Source organism: Mya arenaria, chromosome 3, assembly GCF_026914265.1.
Source record: "Mya arenaria isolate MELC-2E11 chromosome 3, ASM2691426v1".
Classification (NCBI taxonomy): Eukaryota; Metazoa; Mollusca; class Bivalvia; order Myida; family Myidae; genus Mya; species Mya arenaria.
The window spans coordinates 61,536,972-61,558,900 of record NC_069124.1 but is presented as its reverse complement, the minus strand read 5'-3'; the positions used below and the strand labels follow the sequence as shown (position 1 = coordinate 61,558,900).

The window sequence follows — 21,929 nt, the reverse complement described above, 5'->3', positions numbered from 1 at the left end:
ACTTTGTTTAACGATGGTAACACATAAAGACAAAGGTATCACATAACACAATAAACATAACATACGTCTTATTCTGACAAAATATAAACGCATAAACAAAGCAATACTTACCAATCACTTATAAAAATACACGCAAACAAAAGGATCCCCCCACACACACGCACACACGCACACACAATGACGCACGCACGCAGGCATGAACTAACCATATCAGATTGACTTGCCATGATACATGTTTTGGAGGTTGTTCAATACATGCTTCCTTTTGTCAGTACCCGATGGACAGGTTACCCTTGAACGTATTCAATGCAAAAGTGCTCCTATCTGCTTACATTTGGGGGACGAGGAAAGTCCCATACTTTCGGGCAGATAAAAAAGATCTCCTCTGTACAAGTGACCACTGCGAGGGCGTTTGAACGTAAATTAGAATTCTTCCGGCAATGATTCACAATATGCGTACACCACATGGATGTCTTCATATACGCCCTTGGAAGGACCGTGCTTCACCAACTCGGCATGGTAGTCTTCCCTTAATGGAAGGACTGGTTGAAGAATAAGCAGGTATTAAGGCTAAAATTTTAACCACTGATTTTTTTCTTTCCATGGACTAATTACTCATTTTATCAATGAAAATAAGCAGTTATATTGGACTTTACTATAGCCTGCGACTTTATGGTAAGATAAAATACATGTATGTTCTTTAAAATACAAGGACTATGTTTTATTGGGAGGCCTTTTTACGTTATTAATGTATGATCATGTACACGAGTGAAGCTCCAAAATTAAATAGGTGCAATATCTGAAAAGTACCTAAGGTTAAGGCAATGTAAACGCCTATCGCCCATATTTCCTTTCTCTTTACATTAATGATTTGGAAGATACATTATATCTCAAAGGGGTGAAAGGGATTGAAACTGGGTTATTTTTTTCTTACTTACGTACTATAATGCTGATGACATTGTAATTCTTGCCAATTATGCGGAAGAACTCAACAGAATCTTGATATGCTGTGCGATTACTGTAAACTCAATGTACATGTAAGACAAATATAATTAAGACAAAAGTATTCATATTTAAGAGCATTAGAATTTCTTTATGATGGACAACCATCGAAATCGTGAATAGCTTACCCGGAAATAGTTTTTACATCAGGAGGATCGTTTTTGGAAGCAACAAAAATACACTAGCTGGGCAAGCACAGAAGACAATGTCTAAGTTACAATAATATTTAAGTAAATTGTGTTAGCATCAATTCCGTACATATGTAAAAACTCTTTAATAAACTTGATAAGCCTATGTTGTTGTATGGCTCAGAAATATGGGGTTCAATTAAACGAATTCATATCGAGAGAATACATACACAATTGATTTATAATTAATATGTACTGCATGTAAAACACACATAATGATTTTATTCTAGATGGGAAGGCTTGACCTCTTAACATTAAGTACAATTAACATGATTAAATATTGGCTCAAGGTTATTTTTTTCCAGAACATACATATGTAAATATAATTTACAAACTCATGTAAGACGATTTTTGAAAGTCATCCCCACAAAACAACTGGTCTAAACAAGTAAAATGTGTTCTAAGATTATTGGGTTTCTATGATGAAGGATGGTTATCGCAAGGTGTTGGAGAATACCCTGAATTCCATTTAATTTCTAAACAATTTATCAGAAAACTTTGTACGAAGTATCCAAGGTAGACTCAACGAATCTTCACAATAATCTTCGAACCTTAGCGTTTTCATTAGTTTTCCGGTTTGATTTACAGTTATATTTAGAATGTGTCAACATTGAAAGATACATAATTACTCTCAGCAAATTAAGGGTATCGAACCATTTATTAAGTCTCTCCCCGTCCCTCCCTCTCCTTCTCTCCCCCCCCCCCCCCCTCTCTCTCTCTCTCGTTAACGCTTAAATGATGACCTGTCTTAAATAAATTCTTAAACTAAAGATCTAAAGAGCTCGTTTCCGATACTCTTTTATTTTATTTAACTTGTTTTACAATGACCAATTGGATTTCTGGTTTAAGTTTATACTGACCAATGCAAATCTTATTTATTTTTTCAGTTCAATTCTTTGAATTTCACAAGGTAACACAATTTGCGATGTCAAACTTTTGTTGTAAAATATATGAATTTAATTCTTAAAAGTATTATAACAGCAATTTTCACGAAAATGCGATTTGAAATAAAGAAATGAGAGCACTTTTCGTCGAACGATTTGAACACCCCCGTATGTGTATAACAATTTCTGCCTTTTCATAGACAATGAGAGTTAGGGTACATCCATCGATTCCATCGATACTCTTGATAGTAGGCAGACAAATAGGCGATCAGGCACCTGATATCGACCTTACATGTATGGAACATTTTCTTCATATCTCTCAAATTGTCTCGCACACATTTAATGCAAACTGACTTCTTGCCTATCATTCGGGTGGTGGGGCATACGTGTTTTATCTAATCGTTTTAACATATTTAAAACATGTTTCTGACAACATGGCGCTGTCTTTATTTATTTAATATGTTTTACCGGGGTACAATGTATATCGATCCATGTCACTCCTGCTTATTTCCATTATAGCGTTTTAACATGTTTATACTTACGTTTACCTTCATTCGAAATATGATAATATAATAAATGTATTCACACTTGAACCTATTCAGCCGCGTATTTAATGGATTGTATTGAAATTCGATTTGTTGATAATCACAATGCCAAATGTAAGCATTTCAGCGTTTTTAGCATACACGACATTTACCATCTCATTTCGACAATTTCGTTGAGAAATTATGTTCGTGTCGCAAAATCCATTAATAAATGTTTCTTCGTTATTCTATCATAGGGTTACTTTCGGCAACACAACGGATTTCACGGTTATCAATACGTTAGCAACTCGTTTTAAATATAACGAAAGCTGCACTATTCACAGGCTGGGAGTAGTTATTGTTCCCAGTCATAAGTTATTGATTCTGAAACTGGAGTGAATAGCTGTTGATATAATATCATGTAGCATTAAAATGGATTGAACATCTATCAAAAAGTGTTAAAGCTTAGCTGGATACGATTTTGTGAGATGATATGCAGTTAGTGTAAAACCATAATGACATACTCGAGTGGACTGTATGGGTGTTTTTAACGATCAGCTATGTCAGATTTATATGTTTATTTGTGGACGGTGTCTTGTCGCCTATCAAGGGTGCTGGCGGACATAGGAGTTGATGAGGAGATGACCAAATGTCGTCGGAGGGCGTGGCTGTCCATAGAAACAATGGACAATTTCTACCAAAGGCGAGCAAAAACATTCTACCACTTTGGCAGTCAAAGTGAAGGTACCACCACGTTGGGTATGGATTCCGATGTCGACCTGCTGATAAACGATGACAAATGCCAAGTTATTTTGGATTTCAAAGACTGGAAACTAGACATGAATAATCTCCTTGTAGTAAAACAGGATTGTTCACCACCACAGCATTGCTATCTGCAGATATTAAGACCCGACATTCCGACACCTGCTACAGAAAATCAAGTAGAGGAGCGGGATGTATTTGTGGATGAAAATTGCCGAGTTTTTATGGCAAATACCATACAAGACCATCAGATAAGGGAAGATTACCGTGCAGAGTTCGTGAAACACGGGCCCTCCAAGAGCGTAGATGAAGACATCGATGTGGTGTACGCATATCATTGTGCATCATTGCCAGAAGAATGCCAATTCATGTTCAAACGACCTCGCAAAGGCCACTGGCCAACAGAGGAAATCTTTGCATCTGCCCGAAAATGTGGGACTTTCCTCGTTCCCCAGGGGCATGCAGAAAGTTACGATTCAAATAAAGAATGGCGGTTTTCAACTTCAACTATTGAGCGGACACTCATGTTTGCAATGAACATCACTCAAATAAAAGTATATGTCTTGTTGAAAATGATAAGAAAGTCATTACTGAAGCCAATCTTTGGAGACAGATTTAGCACATTTGACATGAAAACTACTGTCTTGTTTACCATGGAAACATGTCCATCGGATATCTGGCAAGAGAACAACTTGCTGTGTTGCACATTGTATTGCCTGCAAACCCTCCGTGGCTTTATACGAAAGCGGTACATTCCACATTTTACCATTTCTAATGTCAACCTCTTTGTTGGCAAACTTAGCAAGCGTGAACTACTTCGTCTTGAGGACATCATCCAAAGTATGATAGACAACAAGTTGATATGTGTATATCACATAGACATGGACGACCTCGGTAGAAGAATGTCGGCTTTTCAGTGCAATTTGGTTCAGTTTGAAACCGCAGAAAGAATCGACAACCAGCGCACCATTGCTTCATCTATGCGTAAATGGGTCTTCAGCATATTATTATCTCAGTTAATTCAAATTCAGGTTGATGTATCGCAAGTTTGTCCAAATGAAGCTTTACAACGGATTTTGTCCGATGTGCGTCACTTGTTTCATCTCGTTGACACGGGGTCGCAATATGAACAGATTATTGCCAAACCACTCATACACATGCTATTCAGTCATATTGCCTCTGTCAATGCATCAGAGGGCATAAAAAATCAGAGGCGTTTCCACCGAGACAGTTTCGGTATGTACAGTTTAGCTTGTGCTGAAGTAGACGTGTTGTCTTCTCGTCTGAAGTTTGCATCACTATGCTTCTGCTTGGAACAGTATGATACAGCCAAGGACATGCTCGACTATTGTGAAGGTTTATTGGATGCGGGCCTGTGGCAAATATGTGGATGCAGCAGGCAAATATCAGTTCCTGCTCATGGGAATGTTCTTTTGAAGGTACTAGAAATGGCGGAGACAGAGTTGCTAAGAACGCATGTAGCATTCAGCGTAGTTTTTGGAAGGCACGAGTTATACTGCATGCCCGAAGCGTTGGTGTATGAAATGTACAGAACCATTGACGATGATGACATGAGGGAGAGGATACCAATCCGTGACGGCTGGATGGACCTGGCCATTGTGGATCCCATCCCTTTCCTTTATTACCTGCAATACATCACCTTCAAACAGTTAGACCAGTCGGATAACATGAGCGCCGCATTACACAAGCTTGAGGATTACGTCATGGACCATTCAGATAAAGGTTGTCACGCAGAGACGGCTGCAAATCTGCTTGGTCACTGCTACGAGCTGGCCGGGGACCACTGGGCCGCCTACCACTACTACTGCGAGTCGAGAGAGAAAAGCCCAAACAACAATGCCGCACACAGGCATATACATAGATTGAAACCACTTTTCTGCAGCGAAGAGAGCGACTCCGATCAACCAAATACAAGCGATGATAATGACACTGATTAATAGCCCACTGTATATAGTGTAAATGTATTTGAAATTGGAACACCATAAGTATCCGCATTAGGAATCTTATACGTGCATTATTTTCATATGTATTTGTGATGTATTTTGTATGTAAAATTATGCAGCTATTGCTGATCAGATGTTTGTTCCATTTTTTCAAATGATTCAACATACTATGTATTAAAATCACATTTATTTATTATCATAATAATAAGATCACATCTTTGGTAAACATGCATGCTAACCTCTGTTGGTTATGATAATTGTTTATATTTTTGATTAAGCAAAACTTATGGCCAATATGTTTACAACCGTCTATGTATTATATGTAAAAGACAAATAAATGAACTGCAATTACACATATAAGTAACAAGTTCAAGACTAACTTCAGCAGAACATTTTTTTTCAAAATAAATAACATCAAAATTTGTTATATTTTGCGTTATATTTTGCCCCTTGTACATTTGCAGATTTACAAATCCCACACATGTATCACAAATCCAATAGCAGCACTTTGACCAATGTTCGAACTGATAAGCAATGTGGCTGAGTCACGGTGTCAAGTCTCATCCGGTTCACTGTCTGAGTCACCCATTGTTAGGCCTGGCACTGTGTTTTCATTATCTACATCATCGTCACTGTCGATATTTTCATCTAGTTTTTGTCTGTAACTGTTAAGTCAAATAAAATATTTTCACAATCAGTTTATCAATCTTGAATTATGCATTATAGTTATTGAAGACATGCTCATAGATAACAATAACTACATGTTTGTACATGAAGCATAAGTCCTATGACAAGAAAACTATTTAGGTTGACATATGGAAAGAAATACAGCATTACCAACCTGGTTTTCTGATATGTACCACACAAAAGCCTAGTTCTCATGTGCAAATCTACTTCAGCAAAAAAAAACTAAGCACAAGAAAGATGACCATTTTACAGTCAAATTAAAATGATTTTTAAAATAAATTTATTAAATAACTGATCACATCTTTCCTTGCATTTATGCTGTATGAATGCAGTTGGGCACACAAGCAAATTCCATGAAGCACGCCTTTTTGGTTATTTACTCGCTTGCCCTACTGCATTCATACAGCATTAACGCAAGAAAAACAGTGATCAATACCTGTATTAACATTTTAAGTAATTATTCATTACAATTTAAAATTAGCAGTATCTTGTTTAATTGAGTATTTGTTCTTAGAGAAATGTAACCAAAAACATATGTTTGTATAAAAGAATAGCTATTTTTTGTTACATTGGTGACTAGGACTAGGCGAATGCAAATATTTTTTATCTAAAACAAGAGCTGTCACAGAGACATCACCCCTGTCTCCCTGCTTTAAACCAGAATTCCTAAGTCAAATTATTAAGAGCTAGAATTTGCATTACATGCAAGATAATTATTAAACTTGATGAATTAAGTAGGTTGGATGGTAAGGAGCCCTTGTATAAAGTTTCAATGCAATACATCAAGCAGTTGCCGGGATATTGACTTAAATGTGGTTTAATGCAAAACTTATATCAGAACTTTTAAGTCAAATAAAGAAGGGCCATAATTGAACTTGATTGATTAAGTAGGTTAGTTTGAATGCAATAAATAATGAACTGGCTGAGATATTGACTTAAATGTAGTTGAATAATAAAGAACCATAATTTGCATTTTATGCACAAAAGAGTTATCTTAATTGATTACTAGTATTTAAGTAGGTTGGATGGTTGATTACTGTTGAATAAAGTCTAAATGTGGCACATAACATAGCTGCTGTCTGAGGTATAACTGTGTGTGTGTTTATATGCACCAGAATTTATAGGTCCAAAATTTGCCTTCGATTCAATATACCTGGAAGAGTTTTTCCACTAAATTGATTAAGTATGTTGGTTGGTTGGTTGGGAAAACCTGTGTTGAATTCCAATGCTATCCATAAGGAATTTGCTGAGATATTGACTGAAATGTGTTAACATATAAAACCTAAACAAAGGTGTGATGCCAACATCGAGTATAGGGTGGGCAATACAGCACTCCTTATTCTTCAAAAAAGTTGAGCTAAAAATATGATTTAGGTATCACAGGCTTAAAGGTCCATGTAGTTATGAAATAAAAGAAATACTATGCTAGTCTGTTTTCTGTGGAATTGTGTCTTTTCACGTTATTTGCATTAAGATACAATTCAAGGACCTCTCATTACTTGTGTATCAAATTACCTCATATCCACGCCCTCGGGAGTGTAGGAGTCCATCTTTATCCCCAGACTCTGGGCCAGTCTCTCTGCTGTTAGTTCAGCATGAAGCTCCTGGGGAGGTAAGCATATTTCATAATTAGTTAAAAATGATAATTTAAAACCAGTGGCCATGTTTATGAAAAACCTAAGCATAAAAATGTACTGATCAGTTTTGACTGTTAATGAAGTTGAATTAATAAAAAAATATTGTAAATTGATAAATACAAGGGAATATAAGTTGATTTGATCTAAATAATTGAGGACATAAAGTTCAAATGTTGTAGAAAGAAATTAAAAATAAAATAGTGGCAATTTTCACTATTAAACTAACTTGGCTTTGTTATTCCCAGGAAATCTTTAGGTAAGCAAAAAAATGAAACTGACAAAGTCAAAACTAAGTTTTCACCTATATTAATGCATTTGTATCTGCATTACAAATACATGTATGCTTGATATTTTCTTTAGGATATAATTATTATTCATAAATTGCAATTTTTGCAAAATTCCAATACCAAAAACTATCAAAAGTTACAGAATAACCAAGAAACACAGTAAACCAGAAGATTTTATGCACCTGATATTTGAGCTTTTGTTGTTTCTGGAGGTCTAGAGACTCCTGGAGACTGATAGGCTGTGCTGATAAGTACCGGTAGTTCGGTGGGACAGCTGCAGACTCTGCCAGCTTCACATCTGGGAATTGTGACAGGTAATTCAGGTAGCATTAAATTAATTATACCAGCGACAAGATGTGCTTTGAAAACACTAGCTCAAATAAGAAACCTGAACATTTGAAATACAAAATAACAACTCAAGCAAGCTAAAGGTGATTTGTTGGAAGAACTTCGACCTACACCAGTATATTTCTTTGAAAATTATTATAATAAGCAATGTATGCTCTAGCAAAAACATGTACATGTACTACAACACATACCTTGAGTAGTACCAGAAACATGGGACCGCCTTGCTGGATCAGGGGGGTGGGGCTGGAGGTTTCTGATTTCCTCAGGTAAATCTTTGACATGCTCGGCATGAATATTGCTTCAATATAGTAAACACAGTGATGCACATTTAAAAATAAGCTAAAGATAATTATGTTGGTAGTCACCATTAAAATTTAATACATATACCTATGACTGGCATCCTATAAGTTGGTAAAAGAATGACCATCAAAACAAGATCAAACCCCTACCTGTTGGGTTTAAAGGTTTGCCTCATGCCAGCCTTCATATTTTCCTGTGCCCTCTGCTCTACTATCTCGAACTGGTGTTTGGTGCCTTGAACATGACCTTCATCCCCAAGGTCACCAATCCTCAGATGTTGTATTGTTTCAGCAAGTTCTTCACTATCACCAACTTGTTCAGTGCACTTGTGTGTTTTTTGAGCTTTCTGGTTAAAAAAAAATTAAAATTGAAACTAAAGCTAAGTAATTTTTTAAGTTTAGTGTTCCTGAAAACAAACATTTTACGTCTGATCAAGAATGAAGCTGCATTTCTCATTGGAAAACTTACCATTTATCTACCGTTCATATAGCTTTTTGGTGAGTTGGATTTATTAATATCAAAAGTCCTTGTCATCAAACCAGTAATGTGAAACAGACAGTATTTTTTTTATTTCATACAAACTTACCAGTAAATTTCTTCTCTCTCTTTCCTGGTTCAATATTTCCAACTTCCCCTTGGCCTTAGCACCTTTGTCTGGCAGCGAGTTCAAGAATGCTCTAAATAGATAAAAAAAAAAGAAAAAAAAGAAGGTTTTATCATGGTAAAACTCAGTTGATGAAGGGATATAACCCAAAAATATTTTAGCCACAGTTATTAAACATTTTTCTTAGAAGTAAACAAAACTTTATACATTGGGAATATGCTTGAATATGAACATGGCCAACTTATATCATTCAATGATATAATGGGTGAATTCAATACAATACTGAAGGCAATTGTATAAAGTTGGTTAAATATTTGTGTTTGGTTATCCATTTAGTTATCCAAAATGTGTATTGATTGGTCAATACTTATCCAATAATAACTACTAACAGATCCAATTGGTTTGATGAGTCAACTAGCCAAAAGGTAACCTTTGGACAACTTCTATAAAACCTCAGTCTAAACTAGCCATTCATTATTGAAGGTATTAGTACATGAAGAGTATAACATGTATTGCAAATCTAGGATACACACAGGCGGATAACTGGTATGCTTTAGCCACACAAGATTGTACATTTATTGCAAATCTAGGATACACCCAGGCAAATCACCGGTATGCTATAGCCTAACAACATTGTACTGCAAATCTTAACGTTAAGTTCTTATTAACAAATCATAAAAATCAAAGTATTGAGTGTCGTTTATATCGTTTATTTATTTAAAGGTCAAAGTAGAGAGATACATCATAATTGATATAAATAGCAGATTCTATTAATTTAACAGATATATTTGTTAATACTGTGATATGAATAAACCTGTTTATAAATCTGTTTCATCAAAGCCCATACATGTATACACATATTATAATGCCATTGTATTACATTAATTTAATCATGGAGCTGTTGACCGATATCAAATATGTTTTGTGTTGTACATTTCTTTGAAAAAAAGTTCTATCAAATTTTTAACTTTTATACAAATGGCTGCTGACCAGTGAATAAAAAAGAAAAGTATTTATTTTAGTAGAAGAGACATACTTCCGTTTCAGTAAATGTTCCCGTCTCCTAATGATATCGTGCAATTCAACGTCAGACAGCTTCTGTATATTCCCAAATTTACCATCATTGGTTGGATAAAATGCCTCACCCATGTTCAACCTGTCCAGAGAAAATTCATGATTACTGGTAATAATCATCAAAGGCAGTTAACTTATATTCATGAATGAAATAAGTAAACAATTTAAAAAAGTTGCTACTAAGCAGTCCACTTTTGATTCTAGTGTATACTAGTCTATCTAAATGGCCGTCAACGAATCTTAGGACGATTTTATGACCTTGGTAAAAATTAGTTGACTCAAGACAGGGATATATAAGAAATGTCAAAATAATAAAGTATCCCTAAACATTCATTATTGTAGCTAGGCAGAGAACAACATGATATCAGACAAATGTAAAAACGATTTAACATAATTAATTGTGGCTAAGCCAAGAAAAAGCCTTACTTTTAAGCCAATATCAACAGTTAGTGAAATCCCATTTTAGTAAGTACATGTGTGTATGAGAGGTTACTTCTAACAAGCTAATTTGGCTGCATAATTTTACAGATTTTGTCAGATGAAAGAACACCTTTATCAGTGGTTATTAAAAGCTTCTGTCATGTTGCTTTAGCTACATTGAAAATGAAAAGAAATCACATGAAACCTTTCTTAAGCAGTGACATTGTCATAAAATAACATTTTATATTATCCGAAATAACAATCCGGATTGGGGTCTTCTATAAATGTTGATCAATTAACCTCACCATTTTTTTAATAATTGTACTGTACAGTATCCTTTAATGTAAATAGAATACGTATCAAATAGGAAGAAAAAGATCTTAATTGTCTTACGTTCTTAACTGTTTTATAATGACACAGTTTTTTTTCACAATTTCCTATTTTCATGTAACAGCAATGGATAATTCAAAACTAAGGGAAGTAACTGCAATTTGATTTGTAACACTAACACCATTACAGTTTGTGACCTGTTGACTTTGTACACATTACCCTTTTTTTGTTGGGATAGAACAGAAGTTCACAGCAGATTTGTGAAAGGTAAATGAAGATTTACAAAGCTTCTTTAGTTATTTGGAGGATCAATTAACTGCACTGTGAGCTGGTGCCCCGTCCACTGGTAACATTAAATGAGTGAAAGAGAAGTTAATATATTAAACAACTGTTAAAGACTAAGTAAGCCAGTAAAAAATACACCAATGTTGTCAGCATTTTCTGCACATAGTAGAGCTAACAGTTATTTTGTTGAATAATCTGAACTCTTACAACACGTTCTATTGGTAATTAGATGACGGAACCATTAGTCTATTAGTATAATAGACGTTCATTATGGGATTCTGCTAGTCATTCTAAAATGCCGTCCAGGCTTTTTTTTTAATGATGGTCCAGGCTAACCATCATTAAAAAAAAGCCTGGACGGCATTTTAGAATGACTAGGGATTCTGCCTAACGCTGTGAAGGATTTGCAATAACAAAAATTGTTAAAAAATCCGCCCACATATATAATTAAGAATGACGGAACCTCTTGATACATTGAACAGCTGCCTGAAATTAAAGTTAAGACCGATAGATTCTTCAAATAATAGATCTGGCATGACCATGTACCATTAACCAATATCTTTTCAGACATTTTGCGCGGAGATGGCCCTAAAGGGAATGCGTGTGATCGAGATGGCGGGGCTGGCCCCGGCCCCTTTCTGTGGTATGATCCTGGCTGATTTTGGGGCTTCTGTTATTAGGATAGACCGGGTATGTTTAAGGTCTTCCTAAGTAGACCGGTGTAGATTAAAGAAAAACATCAAAATGAACCCACCTCAACATACAAGACTGTTTAATGTACATTGGACATTAAAATGCAAACCATTTTTGTATTTTTATGGTGCTCAGTTATCATGATTGGACCTCAAAATTGTAATTGTATTTATATATAGATACATCCAAATTTAACCATGTACATTGTAATGCTTTAAGATTAACTACTGTTCTTTTATTCTTTGGGATTAAATTTTAATAATGTATGACTTAATTACTTTCCAGACCCCGTCCAAAGGCCAGAAGACAGTGTACAGTATGGATACGCTCTCTCGTGGTAAACGGTCTCTTGCTGTAGATCTTAAACAAAAGGAAGGGGTCAGCCTTTTGCGGAGACTCTGCTCCAGGGCAGATGTTCTAATAGAGCCCTTTAGACCAGGTACAATCTTAATCTTATCCTCCCTGGTGGTATTTAAGGGGTATTCTTGACTTTGGCAGGTTCATTTATAAATAAATGAATAATGAGTTGAATAAGGCCCTTTAATAGCTTCTCAATACCCAATTATCTAATTGCAAAAGGGTTTGACCAAAATTTCTTGTTTACTATTCAACTGATAATTAAATTATTAAAACAATCTGCATTAATTTTATCCCCTGAAGCTATTTTGTAGGTTGGAACTTTTTAAATATATGGTGTTACATGTAATAATACAGCTTGACATAACATAGATTTATTTACATATATATAAAAGACAGTTGCTCTTATTATAATTTTTTTTTCAAATATTCAAATGTTTCCCTTGATCCGATACATATCACACAATTTATGTTGCTAGTGTTTACCCCCAGGAGTGATGGAGAAGTTAGGTCTGGGTCCCCAACAGCTGACGTCCGACAACCCACGCCTCGTCTATGCCCGCCTAACAGGGTTCGGTCAGAAAGGACATCTGGCCAACAAGGCTGGGCATGATATCAACTACATTGCCATGGCTGGTCAGTCATTGTTAAAGAACGAGAGCATGGCAAAAAGCTATTTCCAGTGCTTGTCCCTTTTCCTCAGTTGCCCAATGGGAATAGGCTAGAATATATGCCAGTGATTAAATTTGATACATATTCTATGCACTGTCATTATAAACAAGCTTCATTTTTAAACACATGTATCATAAACAGGTTCTAAGTTATTTCTAACTGCAGAGTTTTCATGATACTATGCAAGGCTGTGACGGTACATAAAAAAAGCTGTAGTTTTTTATGTTTTAAATCATTATACATACCTTAATTACATACATAACTGTACTTTAGTTTATTGTAACATGTATATAAAAACCAAATGTTTAAGTGAGATGATTTTTAATACCAATGATAACTGACTTATGTTGTCATAATAATTTAGTGTAATTTATAGACTTGCTGATGCCAAGTGTATATTGGCCTTAAAGTGGCCAAATATCTACTTAGATAATAATTTGCATATCCAGCATATACAGGTTAAATCTACTTGTATTCCCTGACAGGCGTGTTATCCCAACTAGGCCGAAAGAATGAGAACCCCTACCCGCCCATCAACCTTGTGGCTGATTTTGCCGGTGGGGGCCTGACCTGCGCCCTGGGGATCGCTTTCGCACTCTTGGAGCGACACACCTCAGGCAAGGGCCAGGTCATAGATGCAAACATGGTGAATGGATCAGCATATCTGTGTAAGATATTGTCAGCCTCAGTAAAATATTGATGCAATCAATGCACAATAAAAGCATTTTAAAAAATTTAAAGAAATAATAAGGGCCCACATTTTTTGTCCTGCCTGTTTTTTCACCTGTCAGTCAGTCCACATTTTGTTGTTTTATACTTAAAAACCAAAGATATCAAATACAAACTTCATGTAAATATTGAAAAATTATGACCCTTTGCTATATTGATTCAAATTGAAGAAATGAATTTACTTTTCATTGCAACTTGAATATGTTTTAATGGATTTGAATTCATTATTATATATCAAATTGCGACTTTTGTATAATACAAGAACCATAACTCTGTGGCATTTATCACAAAAATGCCTCCCTTGATATAAAGATATAATGACATAGAGCAGTTCTATGGTGCACATGTCGAGAACCATAACCCTGTAGCTCATTGATTCCAAATGCCTCCCTTGGCGTTAGGTATTTTAACATTGAATTTACTTTTTATCAGAACTTTTTTTAGAAGTTGTTGGTTATTTTTATTGATGTAACTAAATGAAACTTGATGTAGGCTTTACACATCGAAACAACCATAACACTATGACCTGTTGTTCACAGGTTGCTTCTTTTGACAGACCTGTATGTTGGAGTTTTTTAGGCATGAATGGAAATTGGAAACTGGATGATTGTATTATGTATTTGTACCCTTATGAAGAATCATAACTTTATTATCCATTAGTCCCAAGGTAACCTTCGTTAGTTACTTATTGGCTTTGTGTCCTCTGAAAAGTTTACAAATCTGTATTACTTTTGGCATTGGTTGGAGCGAAACCATGCCCCAGACATTAATTCTTGTGATTATTATTAAATCATGATGAAACTTGGTTACAATATTTATAGGCATTATGTTTTAGTCCTCGTGAAAAATTGCCGTAATAACTAAAATTTACTACAAAATATTTGCTTCTTTTCATTGAACTAGGGATATAACTGGTTTGACTATGATTGTCACAACAAACATGCAACACATCTAATTCCAAGGAACTCTAGTTATGTTTGAGCTGCTATATGTAACTTTCTTTGGGCTTAATTCAAAGTGGACTGGCATTACTTTGGCTTCGAGCAGATGACAATTTAGAAAATGTACATAGAACCAGGATATTAACACTTTGACACATACTTTTTATTTCTTTATGACCATTTCACCTTGATTAATATTCACACATGGTTTGTTTATTGAGCATATGAATGTGTTCTACATAAATGAATACTAAAATTAAACATTTGATTTGTGAGCAGTTTTTTTATTGCATAGGCCATTATTGCATAGTCAACACACTTAAATTTAATGTACCTAAAAACTCCCTTTCAAATATGTTGTCATTCGGGGCTCTTATCATAATTATTCTGTGATGGCTGTAGTTTTATATGGATTTATAAACCCTAGAGTATATGGTAGATATATTTTTATTTCAACTACTAGCATATATGATACCATATAACATAGTCAGAAATAGAGACGATATCTCACTTTTTGTTGATTTTGTTATTCAGCAACATTTCTATGGACATCTCGAGCTTTACCCATCTGGCCTGGAAAACGTGGGGAAAACAACCTGGATGGAGGGGCAGCTTTCTATGGCACGTACAAGACCAAAGACGATAAATATGTCTCCCTGGGGCCACTAGAACCTCAGTTCTATGCTGATCTGTTGAAAGGTATGGTTATCACAGGATCGGTGAAGAAAATTATACAGTTATATAACGAACACAAAAACAACTGTCTAAACACTAAAATAGGAATGGTACATCTAGTAAAAACGAATTTAAAAATCAATTTAAGTTTACTTGTATTCATTCAATATGTTATGATATAATCTGAATAACCATTAAGCCCTGTTTTCATACTAGGGTTTATAAGTTAAATGTTGCCCAATATAACATTTTAATACCTACTGTTCATCTTGTTTAGTCTTTTAAAAACATTTTTTGTGTTCATTAACCGTAAATTCACACCTCAAACTGTTTAAACAGGTTTGGGTCTTACACAAGAGGAGATGCCACAATATACAGATGGGGATATTATGACAGAGAAATTCAACGAGATTTTTCTCACAAAGACTCGAGACGAGTGGACGGAGACATTCAAAGACCTTGATGCATGCTATGCGCCAATCCTGGAAAGGGAGGAGGCTGAGTGCCATCCCCACAACACTGAACTGGGCGTGTTCATATCAAATCCCAGCGGAAAGGTTGAGCCCGCCCCTGCACCCATGTTATCACGGACACCTGCTGTCTCAGTGTTGCCGCGGCAACCAGAGGTCGGGGAGCACACGGAGACAGTGTTGAGGGGTAGTGGTTTTGGTGACAGTGAGATTAAGGAATTATTAGACAGTGGAGTAGTTTTCCAGAATGAAAAATCCAAAGCCAAGTTGTAATTCAAGGACGATTGTTCACGGTGGAAGGATTTTGAGCAATACTTGATCACTTGATGAATAAATTTTAACCAACATTTAAGTTATAATTTTTTGTGAAAGAAGTTTGGATTCCTTTGGAAAGCTTGTTGAAAGTGATACCAGTATGAATTACAATAGGAACCTTTTGCCTCCATATCCCAGGGACTGGCCAAAATACTTCAAGCCTTGCGCGTTAGTCAAAATCACCAGCTCAAGCCAACAAGGAAATCAAGCCAATCGCTATCGAGCCAACGGGTTTCAAATGTATAATCGTAAAAGCAAAAATATTTCAAAAACTTTTATTACGTTAACTTTGATTTAACAAAAGTTTATACATTCATATTTATTATATTACAATATCCAGCAAAAACTGTGCCATAGTCTGACTTTGAAAGCTCTGGATTTCAGAAAAGATCCTGAACTTATCATCCCTTTCATGCTGTATGTATTTCGCCTCCATACAAATGGTCACAATGTTTCATTGACAATACATATTCCTGAAACATGCATAGATAAACATGTGACTGAACAATGACTGAACAAGGAATTGTACTTTGAATTTGAAGCTCCGATTGAAATAATTCTTCCAAATATTGCACTCCCCGAACATGACAACATTCAGACATTTGACATGACGCCCAACCGCCCTGATATTATATATTCTAAAATCCGTTACAGTGATAACACAGACAAACATTTACTCCTGGACTTGAACTAAACAAGGGCAGTCAGTATCAGATTTTGGCATCGTATCAATTCTTGTCTCCCTGATTGGAAAAAAACCTGCATGTGTATATATATATATATATATATAATTATATGTAACAATAATATACAATCAAAGTAAGGTTTTTTAGCAATTTTAGAAACATATACATCCAAGGTACATAGTTGTAATTATTATGCTCAGTACTATGAAATGTTAACAATTGCCATGTAAAATAAAAGTTCGAAAATGAAATTCATCTTTTTTGTTATTTAATAGTATTATATAACAATAAATCATTTCATATGATAGTGTATGTTAAAATCCAATAGGTACATGTATGCAAACTTGGAATGTTCTTGAAGTAACCAGTACGTTGCCAAGAGCTCACATTATCAGATCCAAAACAGTCTTTTTAACTTTTATTGAGAAATCAATATTAAGCTAGATCTTTAACGGCCTCATTAATCATAGAATAAATTTTGATGACAGGTAATTCATAACTATTAATACCAGTTGAGCTGCATATGCATTCATCAAGATGCACCTTCATTATATCCATCTCATCGCCAATGGATGGAAAATTTCACATCATCATTGTCATGTTTGTAGACTCAGATGTCAATCACAGATAAATTCTATCATATGTGCCATGCACATATCCTGCTTGGCTCACGCCACATACCACATATTTGAAGACTTGGACTTGTAAACAGTTCATTCTGCAGTTATGGAAGTCTTCAAACTAGTGAATATAATGTTCATTCCTCCTGTCTGAACACTTGAGCACACATTTCACATTGCTGCTGTATCATAACAGGTCCCAGGGGTACATGTACAATGAGCTGTCTATCGGTCCCACATATCCGACTGCTATCAGTATAACGTCCACAATGGTCCATACCCCTAGGCCTCCAAAGCTAAACAGTTTGCCGATCCCCTCCTTCCACATCCCCAGGTAAAACCTGTCCACTCCAAATCCTCCCAGTGTTACACTGGAAATACATGAAATAGGTTTTAGATAAAACATAAATTGAATTAAAATAGTCACAGAAAGTACCAGTTAGCCAATTTAAGTACATGTATAGTGAAGGTATTGTTACATGTACATACGTATGATACAAAATGCATGCATATACATATCTCTTACCTTGTTTGAATTTTTTTATTGAAAATTGCAGCCAATAAATAGTGTTTACTATTAGGATTTTTTCTCTTATGTTACCATTGATATGATGTTAAATCAGATTAAGACAGCACTGGATAATTATCTTCTTTGTTTAACAAAAGAATATGTTTAATTCAAGTCCATGTGCATCTGTCCTGGTATATCACATGACTAGTAAACCCCTCAATTGATTTAACAGTTCTGAATAATTATATCAGGGAGGTCTAGCATCATGTCAATTAAAAGACACACAATTATGTACGCTAGTTAGAAAATGCATCAAGATGAATGATAAGTTTTACTAAATTGATATCCTTATATGCTACTTTTAACAACTAGTATACCTGAGCGTTAATGCTGTCAACCATTTAAACCCACTTGTCCAGTTACAAGGGAACCTTTTTTGGAATGTTCTGTTTCCTGTAACAGAGACATAGAATAGAATTGTAGTATGTCTGCACAAAAGACAGTGCCATTTCTATATCAACAGACAAATTGTGAACATATTTTCAAATAAAAGTTTAAGTACTTATGAAGGACACTAACTATCAAGTTAGATAAAAGCAAACAGTTAGAGTAACTCAAATTTATATCTATAATACCAATACATTTACTATTGTAGTACCAACCTAAGCAGATAACATCTTCATTGACGCTACACGTTGCAAGAAAAGTCTCTGGCGGGGCACTCTTCATGTCGCAGGTGGTGGCTTTGTGCATGTTGCAGGCATACTGGTCCCGGGAGAGTTGATAGCTGTAGCGACACTCATACGGCCTACGGAAAGTCTTGTTACCCTGTAAAATTGTAAAGGCTTTAGATACATTATTTGATCTTCTAGTTTATTTCACAGACATATGACTAAATAGTAACAACATTACTATTTTACAGAATAAGAAGACCATACACACAGTCATTGAAATTAGACTTGAGGATGAACAAGCCCGAATTCTTATATTATTGCTTGGAATAAAGATTTTTAACAAACCCTGCTATAAAAAATTCAGAATTTGAGCAAGCCCAGAAGACATTTTACCAGTGCAGGGCTTGCGGGCTTGTGTTAATTTCGACCACTGTATACATAACTGTTCATAGATAATTTAAGTTTCTGAAAACATCTAGATCAACTATTGTATATCTTACTGATCAGACTATTTATTTTTCATTTTTCAAGCAGTAATTCACAAGACAAAATATCAATATTGACAGAAAAGGTACCTTAACAATCAACTTTCTTTTAGTCCCATTATACTGCCAATCATTAAATACATGTACCGGTATGTGATAATAATTTCATCAGAATTGATATAGTTTACTTACTGTGCAATTGACATAAGGCTTGGGTGAGCACTGTGCAGTCAGTATCCGACCATACACACAGTAGAAGTTCATCTTACAGTCAATACAAGATGCTCCCAGGTTCTCACAGGGGGCATTGTCCGGGCATGGATAGTCTGGCACAGGGGTAGTCAATGTTTTCACAGTTGTAGTTGAGTTGTCAATGACAACATCTGCATCACCATCTTCAGTTGGCAAATTAGGAACTGTGGTACTTACATCAGCTGAAAGAGTTTGAAAATAATCTAGCTGGTTTTAACTTTTAACATTACATTTAAGTGCCACAATAAATATTCTAAAATTATTTCTTATACAGCAGGTATGATTAAAGCAAACTAGTTCATTTACATTTTAAAAACTAGGCCGAAATCGAGGTGTGAACCATATTTTGAAACAACATATTTCACAACTGTCAAAGAGTAAGGACACAAATTGAATATCATTCTCTCCACAGAACAATGTATGTCTAAATGTCATAATATGTTTACAGAATATTTGTATGCTCTGCTCAACAAAGTGATCATAGTTATTATAAAGGCAAATTAATGCTTGAAAACTATTTCTTCCGTTTTAAACACTGCTTTTACGCACACCAAATTTAGAAAAAGCTATGGAATATATCTGATTTTGTTTTTAATTTTAGGAAGCATCCGAGAACTACTTCTGTCCAACAAGAATTTGACCGTTTTGTAAACAACATTAGGAGTCAATGGAAACAAAGCAATATTATTTAACTCCAGTTAATTGACAAATGACAATGAGGTTGAAAGTCCTGCTCCCATTCTGGCATATAGAAACAGTTTGGGTTTAAATTTTTGATGAAGTAAATTAAAAAAATTAATAGAAAAAATACCCATATTTTTTCAAAACACAAATAGGAATTTCAGTTTCACTTTTGGGAAAAATATGTATGTTTTAGCGTCAGGAATGGGTCCTAACATCAGTCCCAAAGTGGTCACACATGTCCATCTTTTAATGCCGTGATATTTGAATTTTTATTTTTAATGTGTTTGTTTCTGAAGAAATATAGCCACAACTTAACCAAAGAATCATAGCGTCTCTGATAACAATTTTAAAAACTCGGTTCTACTGGAGGAGCTTAAAATGGTTTAATACTGGCCACTGATGCATTCACCATTGAATGAACGCATGAACGCACTCAATTTAATGGAAATTTAATGTTATTATTGACCTTACATTTTGACCATGCTTGAAGTCATGAAACTCATTTATAAACTTCCATTCACCTAATCCATCAATAAGCAATTAAATGTTTTAGTCATGCTCGCAAAAAATATCACATAAATGACTTCAACAAGTCTTTTTGACTGTTTTGTTTACATTGCATCACCCGATGGACCCATGCATTTCTATTCTATTTAGCACACCGGCTACCACTTATTCAAATATTCAGCGTGTAGGTAAAGTAAGCAACCAGCTTATACCTAGTCTAAAATTATAGATGTGTTATACAGGATTCTTCCAATCCCTAACGTCTAAACGGGTTTGTGCAAAAACAGGGGGTGTTTTGAAAAATATTGAAATTGTATTAAGTGAAGTATTTTATGGTTTAAATTGATCATAAAGGTTTATATTCATATTTTACCATGTAATTGAAAAGTTATTTTGCACAAAACAAGCATTTAATGCATTAAAACACATTATTTACCTTTCCAATAAAACGGAAGTTGACTGACACAGACAACAATTATGCCAAGCGGAACAACTCGACCCAACCATAATAACTCGGCTACCTCCGAGAAGCTTCGAGATAGACCTCTTAAATACAATCGTTACAACTTGGCCATGGCCGAAATGTTCTGATTATTTAAAAATTGTGCCCTGATGCCTTGCAGGTGCCCTTCATGTATATATCGCTATGTTTTGACAGCAAGAAATGAAAAAACACGTCAAACTCATAAATATTCGTAGGATATGACATTTTTATGTATGGAATTGATATAATATAACATAATCTGGTAATATTTCTTGTTTTTATGATATTTTTTTGATGTTAAATGCTTTAACCCAGAATCCCGATCAGAATAACTACCCAGTTTTGATACTAAACAATTTGTATGTGAAGGATTTGCCATATCAAAAATCGTAAAAAAAATCCGTAAATGTACAATTCTTTGAACTAGCTTATACCCAACGCAAGCTGAATAGAATAGCGCACGCGTACGGTCATCGTGAAGATTATTAATTTATGGACCATTATGTTATTTGCATATGAATGTTCATATTCAGTGTTTGAACAATATGCTGTCTACAGATCTTGGAATGGATTGTTTCCATACTTTAATTAATTATTTATGGCTATGACTTCAGGCATGGACACAACACATTACATTCCAAATATTGTGCCACTTTGGGCATAATGAATTAAATGACACTCCGCATTTTAAATCAGATTATTCATTATCAATTACCATTATCCTGGGCACTTCCACTGATAGAAATCGAACAGGCAAAAAGGATGACAGTTATAATAACCGCATATTTAAAGGAAGTAAATGTTGACATTTCTATTTTCTGGCCGCTTACATCAAATTTAATTATTTTTGCGTTTTTGATCTAAGCAATTTTTGACAC

The 21,929-nt window shown here is 34.9% G+C and overlaps 4 protein-coding genes across 5 annotated transcripts; 2 read left to right on the top strand and 2 right to left on the bottom strand.

Moving 5' to 3' along the window:
- Window positions 1-2,989: 2,989 nt before the first annotated feature.
- LOC128226862 (uncharacterized) lies at window positions 2,990-5,746 on the top strand. Its single transcript, XM_052936948.1, has one exon. The coding sequence runs from the start codon at window positions 3,159-3,161 to the stop codon at window positions 5,316-5,318; it is 2,160 nt and encodes a 719-aa protein (XP_052792908.1). The 5' UTR covers window positions 2,990-3,158; the 3' UTR covers window positions 5,319-5,746.
- On the bottom strand, window positions 5,499-11,148 carry LOC128226863 (DNA-directed RNA polymerase II subunit GRINL1A-like). Of its 2 annotated transcripts, none has more exons than XM_052936949.1 (8): window positions 11,075-11,148; window positions 10,224-10,343; window positions 9,170-9,260; window positions 8,733-8,929; window positions 8,475-8,581; window positions 8,118-8,233; window positions 7,527-7,615; window positions 5,499-5,989 (listed from the first exon to the last, which is right to left on the bottom strand). In XM_052936949.1, the coding sequence occupies exons 2-8, from the start codon at window positions 10,334-10,336 to the stop codon at window positions 5,878-5,880; spliced, it is 825 nt and encodes a 274-aa protein (XP_052792909.1). In that variant the 5' UTR covers window positions 10,337-10,343; window positions 11,075-11,148; the 3' UTR covers window positions 5,499-5,877. The 2 variants fall into 2 exon arrangements, with proteins under 2 accessions (XP_052792909.1, XP_052792910.1); XM_052936950.1 differs by lacking the exon at window positions 11,075-11,148 and adding an exon at window positions 10,987-11,006.
- A 41-nt stretch (window positions 11,149-11,189) lies between these two features.
- LOC128229170 (alpha-methylacyl-CoA racemase-like) lies at window positions 11,190-16,476 on the top strand. Its single transcript, XM_052940897.1, has 7 exons — window positions 11,190-11,278; window positions 11,864-11,986; window positions 12,275-12,428; window positions 12,839-12,982; window positions 13,504-13,686; window positions 15,223-15,387; window positions 15,703-16,476. The coding sequence occupies exons 2-7, from the start codon at window positions 11,879-11,881 to the stop codon at window positions 16,104-16,106; spliced, it is 1,158 nt and encodes a 385-aa protein (XP_052796857.1). The 5' UTR covers window positions 11,190-11,278; window positions 11,864-11,878; the 3' UTR covers window positions 16,107-16,476.
- Window positions 16,408-21,910, bottom strand: LOC128229171 (TM2 domain-containing protein 3-like). Its single transcript, XM_052940898.1, has 5 exons — window positions 21,767-21,910; window positions 19,317-19,558; window positions 18,628-18,793; window positions 18,343-18,418; window positions 16,408-17,825 (listed from the first exon to the last, which is right to left on the bottom strand). The coding sequence occupies exons 1-5, from the start codon at window positions 21,858-21,860 to the stop codon at window positions 17,642-17,644; spliced, it is 762 nt and encodes a 253-aa protein (XP_052796858.1). The 5' UTR covers window positions 21,861-21,910; the 3' UTR covers window positions 16,408-17,641.
- Between the last annotated feature and the right edge of the window lie 19 nt (window positions 21,911-21,929).